General features: G+C 52.6%; 1 protein-coding gene across 1 annotated transcript; it reads right to left on the reverse strand.

The window, feature by feature from the left end:
- Positions 1-248: 248 nt before the first annotated feature.
- LOC147081221 (sperm-associated antigen 7-like) lies at positions 249-7,782 on the reverse strand. The gene is made up of 3 exons (XM_085980883.1): positions 7,671-7,782; positions 4,084-4,151; positions 249-375 (listed from the first exon to the last, which is right to left on the reverse strand). The coding sequence occupies exons 1-3, from the start codon at positions 7,753-7,755 to the stop codon at positions 283-285; spliced, it is 246 nt and encodes an 81-aa protein (XP_085837009.1). The 5' UTR covers positions 7,756-7,782; the 3' UTR covers positions 249-282.
- Positions 7,783-10,564: the final 2,782 nt, after the last annotated feature.

A 10,564-nucleotide genomic window follows, 5' to 3' on the forward strand; every position in this document is an offset into this window, starting at 1 on the left:
AATGTCCCATGGCACTTCACAAGAGCGAAATTATTCGGACAGATGAGGCAGGTTAAAAGGAGGAGAGAGAGGCGGAGAGGTTTAGGGAGGGAATTCCAGAGCTCGGGGCCCAGGCAGCTGAAGGCACGGCCGCCAATGGTGGAGCGATGGAAATCAGGGACGGACAGAGTGACGCATCGGGTCTCCGGTTCCGCACAGGGAGATCCACGTGGCGAGGAGACCGCGGTATAACTGCAACACCTCCCCCCCGCAGCGCGGTAATCCCAGTGACACTCTGCACACTTACAGAATGCTCCTCTCCAGCTTGTTCATCGGATCAAACTTCTTCTTCTTCTGTGTACTACTCTGAATAAAATCCGAAATCAGCTTCTCCATCTGTTAAATACAATAGAAACTGTTACTGCACAGTCTAGTCGGAGCTTTACTCTGTATCTAACCCGTGCTGTACCTGCCCTGGGAGTGTTTGATGGGACAGCGTAGAGGGAGCTTTACTCTGTATCTAACCCCGTGCTGTCCCTGCCCTGGAAGTGTTTGATGGGACAGTGTAGAGGGAGCTTTACTCTGTATCTAACCCGTGCTGTTCCTGCCCTGGAAGTGTTTGATGGGACAGTGCAGAGGGAGCTTTACTCTGTATCTAACCCGTGCTGTACCTGCCCCGGGAGTGTTTGACGGGACGGTGTAGAGGGAGCTTTACTCTGTATCTTACCCATGCTGTTCCTGCCCTGGGAGTGTTTGATGGGACAGTGTAGAGGGAGCTTTACTCTGTATCTAACCTGTGCTGTTCCTGCCCTGGAAGTGTTTGATGGGACAGTGCAGAGGGAGCTTTACTCTGTATCTAACCCGTGCTGTACCTGCCCTGGGAGTGTTTGATGGGACAGTGTAGAGGGAGCTTTACTCTGTATCTAACCCATGCTGTACCCGCCCTGGGAGTGCTTGATGGGACAGTGTAGAGGGAGCTTTACTCTGTATCTAACCCGTGCTGTACCCGCCCTGGGAGTGTTTGATGGGACAGTGTAGAGGAAGCTTTACTCTGTATCTAACCCGTGCTGTACCTGCCCTGGGAGTGTTTGATGGGACAGTGTAGAGGGAGCTTTACTCTGTATCTAACCCGTGCTGTACCTGCCCTGGGAGTGTTTGATGGGACAGTGTAGAGGGAGCTTTACTCTGTCTCTAACCCGTGCTGTACCTGCCCTGGGAGTGTTTGATGAGACAGTGTAGAGGGAGCTTTACTCTGTATCTAACCCGTGCTGTACCTGCGCTGGGAGTGTTTGATGAGACAGTGAAGAGGGAGCTTTACTCTGTATCTAACCCGTGCTGTTCCTGCCCTGGGTGTGTTTGATGGGACAGTGTAGAGGGAGCTTTACTCTGTATCTAACGCGTGCTGTTCCTGCCCTGGGAGTGTTTGATGGGACAGTGTAGAGGGAGCTTTACTCTGTATCTAACCCGTGCTGTTCCTGCCCTGGGAGTGTTTGATGGGACAGTGTAGAGGGAGCTTTACTCTGTATCTAACCCCGTGCTGTACTTGCCCTGGGAGTGTTTGATGGGACAGTGTAGAGGGAGCTTTACTCTGTATCTAACCATGCTGTCCCTGCCCTGGGAATGTTTGATGGGACAGTGTAGAGGGAGCTTTACTCTGTCTCTAACCCGTGCTGTACCTGCCCTGGGAGTGTTTGATGAGACAGTGTAGAGGGAGCTTTACTCTGTATCTAACCCGTGCTGTACCTGCCCTGGGAGTGTTTCATGAGACAGTGTAGAGGGAGCTTTACTCTGTATCTAACCCGTGCTGTACCTGCACTGGGTGTGTTTGATGGGACAGTGTAGAGGGAGCTTTACTCTGTATCTAACCCGTGCTGTTCCTGCCCTGGGAGTGTTTGATGGGACAGTGTAGAGGGAGCTTTACTCTGTATCTAACCCGTGCTGTACCTGCCCTGGAGTGTTTGATGGGGACAGTGTAGAGGGAGATTTACTCTGTATCTAACCCCGTGCTGTACCTGTCCTGGGAGTGATTGATGGGACAGTGTAGAGGGAGCTTTACTCTGTATCTCACTCGTGCTGTACCTGCCCTGGGAGTGATTGATGGGACAGTGCACAGGGAGCTTTACTCTGTATCTAACCCGTGCTGCACCTGCCCTGGGAGTGTTTGATGGGACAGTGTACAGGGAGCTTTACTCTGTATTTAAGCCGTGCTGTACCTGCCCTGGGAGTGTTTGATGGGACAGTGTAGAGGGAGCTTTACTCTGTATCTAACCCGTGCTGTTCCTGCCCTGGGAGTGTTTGATGGGACAGTGTAGGGGGAGCTTTACTCTGTATCTAACCCGTGCTGTTCCTGCCCTGGGAGTGTTTGATGGGACAGTGTAGAGGGAGCTTTACTCTGTATCTAACCCCGTGCTGTACCTGCCCTGGGAGTGTTTGATGGGACAGTGTAGAGGGAGCTTTACTCTGTATCTAACCCATGCTGTACCTGCCCTGGGAATGTTTGATGGGACAGTGTAGAGGGAGCTTTACTCTGTATCTAACCCGTGCTGTACCTGCCCTGGGAGTGTTTGATGGGACAGTGTAGAGGGAGCTTTACTCTGTATCTAACCCTGTGCTGTACCTGCCCTGGGAGTGTTTGATGGGACAGTGTAGAGGGAGCTTTACTCTGTATCTAACCCATGCTGTACCTGCCCTGGGAATGTTTGATGGGACAGTGTAGAGGGAGCTTTACTCTGTATCTAACCCGTGCTGTACCTGTCCTGGGAGTGTTTGATGGGACAGTGTTGAGGGAGCTTTACTCTGTATCTAACCCGTGCTGTACCTGCCCTGGGAGTGTTTGATGGGACAGTGTAGAGGGAGCTTTACTCTGTATCTAACCCGTGCTGTACCTGCCCTGGGAGTGTTTGATGGGACAGTGTAGAGGGAGCTTTACTCTGTATCTAACCCGTGCTGTACCTGCCCTGGGAGTGTTTGATGGGACAGTGCAGAGGGAGTTTACTCTGTATCTAACCCGTGCTGTACCTGCCCTGGGAGTGTTTGATGGGACAGTGTAGAGGGAGCTTTACTCTGTATCTAACCCATGCTGTACCTGCCCTGGGAGTGTTTGATGGGACAGTGTAGAGGGAGTTTACTCTGTATCTAACCCGTGCTGTACCTGCCCCGGGAGTGTTTGATGGGACAGTGTAGAGGGAGCTTTACTCTGTATCTAACCCATGCTGTACCTGCCCTGGGAATGTTTGATGGGACAGTGTAGAGGGAGCTTTACTCTGTATCTAACCCGTGCTGTACCTGCCCTGGGAGTGTTTGATGGGACAGTGTAGAGGGAGCTTTACTCTGTATCTAACCCGTGCTGTACCTGCCCTGGGAGTGTTTGATGGGACAGTGTAGAGGGAGCTTTACTCTGGATCTAACCCGTGCTGTACCTGCCCTGGGAGTGTTTGATGGGACAGTGTAGAGGGAGCTTTACTCTGTATCTAACCCGTGCTGTACCTGCCCTGGGAGTGTTTGATGGGACAGTGTAGAGGGAGCTTTACTCTGTATCTAACCTGTGCTGTACCTGCCCTGGGAGTGTTTGATGGGACAGTGTAGAGGGAGCTTTACTCTGTATCTAACCCGTGCTGTACCTGCCCTGGGAGTGTTTGATGGGACAGTGTAGAGGGAGCTTTACTCTGTATCTAACCCGTGCTGTACCTCCCCTGGGAGTGTTTGATGGGACAGTGTAGAGGGAGCTTTACTCTGTATCTAACCCGTGCTATACCTGCCCTGGGAGTGTTTGATGGGACAGTGTAGAGGGATCTTTACTCTGTATCTAACCTGTGCTGTACCTGCCCTGGGAGTGTTTGATGGGACAGTGTAGAGGGAGCTTTACTCTGTATCTAACCCGTGCTGTACCTGCCCTGGGAGTGTTTGATGGGACAGTGTAGAGGGATCTTTACTCTGTATCTAACCTGTGCTGTACCTGCCCTGGGAGTGTTTGATGGGACAGTGTAGAGGGAGCTTTACTCTGTATCTAACCCGTGCTGGACCTGCCCCGGGAGTGTTTGACGGGACGGTATCGAGTGCTTTACTCCCCCACCACCTGTGCCGCGGTGCCCATATTTCTCTTACCCGCTTCCTGAATTCCGCTTTCTGTTTCTTGTCTTCCTCTTGCATCTTTTTCAGCCTGGCCACTTGCTCTGAGAAGGAAACGATACAGTTGTGTTTGACAATTCAAACTCTGGGACCGAAATCCTAACGTGAAAGCCAAGGAGCGGGGCTGGAGCAGCCAAGGGCTGTCAGCAAAAGGTCGACATTCGCAGAGAGTTCAGTCACTGAGCCTGATATACCCACAGCTCACCAAGGGGCTGTGAACCCTCCCCGATCCGCTTCTGTGGCGCATTCCATCCGGCACTGTCCATATGTGACAGAGCTCTCTACAAACGGAGTGATTCTCCAGAATAAACACGGTCCCAGCTCTCACTGGGTGACTGAGCCACACAGAACCTGGGCACCCCCTCCCGAGTCGCACACCATCCCGCCTTGGGCATACATCGCCCGCTCCTCCCTCGTCGCTGGATCAAAATCCTGGAACTCCCAACCTAACGCCATTGTGATTCAAGGAGAAAACCCATCACCACCTCCTCAGGGCAACCAGGGACGGGCAGTAGACGTGGGTCACATCCTCAGAACAAAGTTTTTAAAAGTCCCCGCTTCCATCGCTGGCTGAGCTTAGGACAGAGTTACAATTAGCCTCAGTGCCGAGGGTTAGGGAGAGTATCAGCCAGGGATCCCACTCCCGATCGCAGCTGCACAGCAGGCAGGTGTTAGGGTCGGGCGAGGCTGGCTGACAGACGCTGATTGTCTGCGGAAACGTTGGTCATGTGGTGAATTACTGGAGAACGCCCAGTACCCATGGAAGCCATCCCGGAGCGAGGGTCTGTGCCCTCCGGCTGGGGGGGTTATACGTCGCCAAGCAACATTTCACCAATTTCTATTTCTTTAGAAGCGAGGACAGAATTGCATCAAATTTTACAGCAGAGCAAGACACCATTCGGCCCAACTGGTCCGTGCTGGTGTTTGTGCTCCACACCACCCCTCCTCATCTCACCCCATCCTTCTAATCCTTTCTCCCTCGTGTGTTTATCCAGCTTCCCCTTAAATGCATCTCTGCTATTCACTTCAACCACTCCCTGTGGTAGCGAGTTCCACATTCTCACCACTCTCTGGGTAAAGACGTTTCTTCTGAATTCCCTATTGGATTTCTTGGTGACTATCTTATATCGATGGCCTCTAGTTCTGCTCTTCCCCACAAGTGGAAACATTCTCTGTATCCACTCGATCAAAACCTTTCATCATTTTAAAGCCTGGTCATTTTAATTCGGTCACCCCTCAGCCTTCTCTTTTCAAGAGAAAAAGAGCCCCAGCCTGTTCATCATGTGTACCCTCGCATTTCTGGTATCATCTTGTAAATCTATTTTGCACCCTCTGCAGTGCCTCTATATCCTTTTTATATCATAGAAAGGTTACAGCACAGAAGGCGGCCATTCGGCCCGTCGAGCCCGTGCCGGCTCTCTACAAGAGCACCTCAGCCAGTCCCACTCCCCCGCCCTTTCCCCGTAGCCCTGCAAATGTTTTCCCATCAGGTATTTATCCAATTCCCTTTTGAAAGCCACGATTGAATCTGCCTCCACCACCCTCTCAGGCAGTGAATTCCAGATCCTAACCACTCGCTGCGTAAAAACGTTTTTCCTCCTGTTGCCTTTGGTTCTTCTGCCAATCACCTTAAATCTGTGTCCTCTGGTTCTCAACCCTTCCGCCAATGGGAGCAGTTTCTCTCTATCTACTCTGTCCAGACCCCTCATGATTTTGAACACCTCTATCAAATCTCCTCTCAACATTCTCTGCTCTAAGGAGAACAACCCCAGCTTCTCCAGTCTATCCACGTAACTGAAGTCCCTCATTCCTGGAACCATTCTTGTAAATCTTCTCTGTACCCTCTCCAGTGCCTCTATATCCTCACTGAAACTTATAAAATTCTAACAGGACTAGACAAATGGTATGTTGGCCTTCGTAGCGAGAGTATTGTGTGCAGTTTTGGTTGCCTTATCTGAGGAAGGATGTTCTTGCCATGGAGGGAGTGCAGCGAAGATTCACCAGGCTGATACCTGGGATGGCAGGAATGACGTATGAGGAGAGATTGGATCGATTGGGCTTATACTCGCTGGAGTTTAGAAGAATGAGAGGTGATCTCATTGAAACTTATAAAATTCTGACAGGACTGGACAGACTAGATGCAGCAAGGATGTTCCCGATGGTCAGGGAGTCCAGAACCAGGGGTCACAGTCTAAGGATAAGGGGTAAGCCATTTAGGACAGAGATAAGGAGGAATTTCTTCACCCAGAGAGTGGTGAACCTGTGGAATTCTCTACCACACAAGGCAGTTGAGGCCAATTCATTAAATATATTCAAGAAGGAGTTGGATATATTTCTTAAGGCTAAAGGGATCAAGGGATATGGGGAGAAAGCAGGGACCAGGTACTGAATTTGGATGATCAGCCATGATCGCATTGAATGGCGGAGCAGGCTCGAGGGGCCGAATGGCCGACTACTGCTCCTATCTTCTATGTTTCTATGTAGACGGACTGGATGCAGGAAGAATGTTCCCGATGGTCGGGGAGTCCAGAACCAGGGGCCACAGTCTAAGGATAAGGGGTAAGCCATTTAGGACTGAGATGAGGAGGAATTTCTTCACCCAGAGAGTGGTGAACCTGTGGAATTCTCTACCACAGAAGGCGGTGGAGGCCAATTCATTAAATATATTCAAGAAGAAGTTGGATATATTTCTTAAGGCTAAAGGGATCAAGGGATATGGGGAGAAAGCAGGGACAGGGCACTGAATTTGGATGATCAGCCATGATCTCATTAAATGGCGGAGCAGGCTCGAGGGGCCGAATGGCCGACTCCTGCTCCTATCTTCTATGTTTCTATGTTTTTATAATATGGCGACCAGAACTGTACGCAGTACTCGAAGTGTGGTCTAATCAAGGTTTGATGCAAGTTTAGCATAACTTCCCTACTTTTCAATTCGATCCCTCTAGAAATAAACTAGTGCTTGGTTTGTTTTTTTTTGCTGATATTTTTTTTAAAAGGAGAAATCCTATTTTCCCATTTCTGGGGGGTTGTGATTTGGAGATATTTTATTTTATATAATCCCTGGAGCGGTTTCTCACTGAGCTCCAGCTATTCAGCCTGGGGGGGGCGGACCAGCAGCATATTCAACCACGAGGGCCATCACAGGAGCGACCCCACCATTTGCCGCAGTCCCGCCCCCGGCCGCAGCCCATTGGTCCCTTCCGCTGATCGACAACCTGAGCGTCCAATCAGAAAGCGGTGCACGCTCGCTCCAAAGGCGCTGACAGGCGGCGCGGCCAATCAGCAAGCGAGGCGGCTTTGATGGGCGGCGGGTCCGTCCAATCAGGAGGCGGATCACACCCTTCCTCGGCGTGCCCAATCAGTAAGTGAGGCTGGGAGTAATTGGCGGCGGCTCCGTCCAATCGGCGGGTGCCGTCCAATCAGAGCGCGGCGGGGGGCGGGACTCGGGCCGAGCGGCACCTCGGGGGTCGGGGCGGAGATTCAGGCGGCGGCGGGGGGCGAGGGGCCGGGGAAGAGAGGCCCGGGGACCCCGGGGGGACCGGGAGCCGAGAGCCGGCCGGTACCTCGGGCCTGGCGTCGCGTCTCCTGGTCGCCGACGATCGGCGGCTTCTCCATCGAGCTCAGGATGGAGCTGAGGAGATCCGCCATCTTGGACTGCCTGGCGCGGCGGAAGTGGCGCCTCTTAAAGGCAAAGTCCCCTTAAAGGGCCCAGTCCTGAAAGCGGGGCGGCCGACTTTAATTCCCAGGTTTTTTTTAAAGGCGCAGGCCACATTTAAAGGGACACCCCCTCTACTTTAAATTAATGCGGAGCCCAGGGAGATTTAGGAAGGAGAAAAGATTTGCTGTGGTGTCAAATATCTCTCTGATGTATGCTCCTCCGAGGGGGTGAACTGGGCTACTGAGGGTGGCTCTTCTCCTGTCCTCGCTCTTTCCCTCTGATTGTGGGCTCTCTTTTCCTGCAATGAGGGACACAAGTGGAAACATAGAAGATAGGAGCAGGAGTCGGCCATTCGGCCCCTCAAGCCTGCTCCGCCATTCCATGAGATCATGGCCGATCATCCAAATTCAGTACCCTGTCCCTGCCTTCTCCCCATACCCCTTGATCCCTTTAGCCTTAAGAAATATATCCAACTCCTTCTTGAATATATTTAATGAATTGGCCTCAACTGCCTTCTGTGGTAGAAAATTCCACAGGTTCACCACTCTCTGGGTGAAGAAATTCCTCCTCACCTCTGTCCTAAATGGCTTACCCCTTATCCTTTGACTGTGACCCCTGGTTCTGGACTCCCCGACCATCGGGAACAGCCTTCCCGCATCTAGTCTGTCTAGTCCTGTCAGAATTTTATAAGTTTCAATGAGATCCCCTCTCATTCTTCTAAACTCTAGCGAGTATAAGCCCAATCGACCCAATCTCTCCTCATACGTCATTCCTGCCATCCCAGGTATCAGCCTGGTGAATCTTCATTGAACTCCCTCCATGGCAAGAACATTCTTCCTCAGATGGAGTTTGAGTGAGAATGAAGGAGTGAGTGTAGAGATTCCATCACATAGATGCTTAGAAGGAGGTAAAGGGCCCTCCCTGTGTGTTGTAAGTTGTTGTTGCATCACAGTGATAAGGAGTGTGAGGGCTGCATGGTCAAATAGTTAAGTGAATGTGACCATAGAGAGAGAGGGAATGGGTAAGGGTGCAGGAATGTCAGTGTGAAGTGGGATGTGGAGGAAGAGGTTGGCAAAGCTGAGTGCTGGTGAGGAGAGGCGATGGGGATCAGATTGAGGGTGATGAGAAAGTCATACTCACTTTTCCTGTGCGGAGAAGGTCATGAAACCTCTTCCTGCATTGCAGCCAGGTTCTGTGGAACATAGAGATGGAGTTGACCTCCTGGGCCACTTGCAGCCACACAGCTTTAGTCTGCTGGGGAGGCTTTTTTCTCCCTGAGGAAGGGAAGAGCACCTCCTTATTTGCTCTTGCTCCCTGCACCAGAGCTTGGAGGGAGGGCTCATCAAAGCGAGGTGCACACTTTTGCTAGCTGGTGGACATGGTCGGTAAATGAAGTCCTTCAAACAATGTCCAAAGCATTTCCAGTCTCCAGAAGAAGCAAGGCTGCTTGCAGGCCTTAAATTCAGCAGCACTGATGATGTAATCGGAGGCGACTTTCTGGATGGAAAGACTAATTGGGCCAGGGGTTCCCACACACTGGAAATCAAGTGCCCAATTAGGGGAAAATCGCTCTTTTTTCCCACATTACACTGGAGTCAGCAAAAGGAAGCACTGGGTCTCTGCCGCGGTTCTGAGTCTCCCGCTTAGGGAGGGCGGTCAGGCGCTGGTGTGCCTTCGCACCCAGGCTGCGACTTTCCGTCTTCAGACGCTGCAGATACATGTACGTCGAGAATCCTCCGAGATGGTGTGCGCTGGCGACGTATTTCTTCCGCCAGCTGCACGGCCTCAATTACGACACGCAGCTCCTGTTTGTGAAAGTGGGCGGTATGCGTGCCAGCCTGCGGGAGCTGCCTGTCTTCTACCAGGAACTGCTATGGGTTTGGAACTACGTCGCTTCCAGGCGGAGCTCTCCCCCGTCAGGAGCGGCGGCTCTCCTTCGGGAGCCGCTGCTCAGGAATCCGCACCTCCACGACTGCGGGTTCGGGTGGCTGGCAGAGTCGGGGACCTGCTCGATGGCGGAGGAGCGGGCTGGATGGCGCCGGAGAAGCTGGCGCGGCGCCTGTCTTGGGCCAACGTCCGGCTCGCGGTCAAAGCCATCGAGTCGGTGAAAGTGGCACTGGGCCCCGGCTCCACTAGGTGTATCGAGGTGGCTCAAGCGAGTGGGGCGATCCCGTCCGAGCTTTCCCCCGTTCGGACGGAATTCCTCATCAGCGCCCAGCCCCGAAACTCCCCTCGGGAACCGGCGCCTCACAACTTGAGCCGTCTCGAGGAAATACCCTCCGTGCCTTTTCATTCTGCACGGAGGTGTTTCCTGTACGGGCTGCTCCTGCACACTCTCCACTTTGCCATCTTTGCCTGCTGTCTGGACACGCCTTGGCGTGCCGTCTTGCCTTCCGGCGGAGGCGGAGGTCCCCAATGGAGGGCTCTCTATGCGGGAGTCCTCCCTTGTTCTATCGGGGACTTGGCCTGGAGGGTGTTGCACAGAGCAGTCCCGTGCAATTTGGTTTTAAATAGGTTCACGGACTCCCAGGCCGCCTGCATTTTCTGCGGCCTGGAGGAGTCCGTGTTTCATATATATACGGAGTGTGAGAGGTTGCAGCCCCTCTTTCATTACTTGAAGGGGCTGCTCGATTTTTGGTTGCACTTCAGTCCCACGCTCCTGATCTACGGTCACCCGGTGCGGAGGGGAGCGGGCAGGTTGGAGGACCTCCTCGTGGGACTGCTCCTGGGCCTGGCCAAAAAAGCCATCAATTGGTCCAGGCAGCGGGTGGTCGAGGGGGTCGTTCAGCCCGATTGCCT

Source organism: Somniosus microcephalus, unplaced genomic scaffold, assembly GCF_052327205.1.
Source record: "Somniosus microcephalus isolate GS21.2 unplaced genomic scaffold, FLI_Smic_1.0 scaffold654, whole genome shotgun sequence".
In the NCBI taxonomy this organism is placed as follows: Eukaryota; Metazoa; Chordata; class Chondrichthyes; order Squaliformes; family Somniosidae; genus Somniosus; species Somniosus microcephalus.

Coding starts and splice junctions, on each gene's coding strand:
- LOC147081221 (XM_085980883.1), bottom strand. CDS start 7,755: ATGGCGGATCTCCTCAGCTCCATCCTGAGCTCGATGGAGAAGCCGCCG. Junction 4,152..7,670: donor GACGCGACGCCAGGCCCGAG/GTACCGGCCGGC, acceptor TTTCCTTCTCAG/AGCAAGTGGCCAGGCTGAAA. Junction 376..4,083: donor AAGCGGAATTCAGGAAGCGG/GTAAGAGAAATA, acceptor TGTATTTAACAG/ATGGAGAAGCTGATTTCGGA.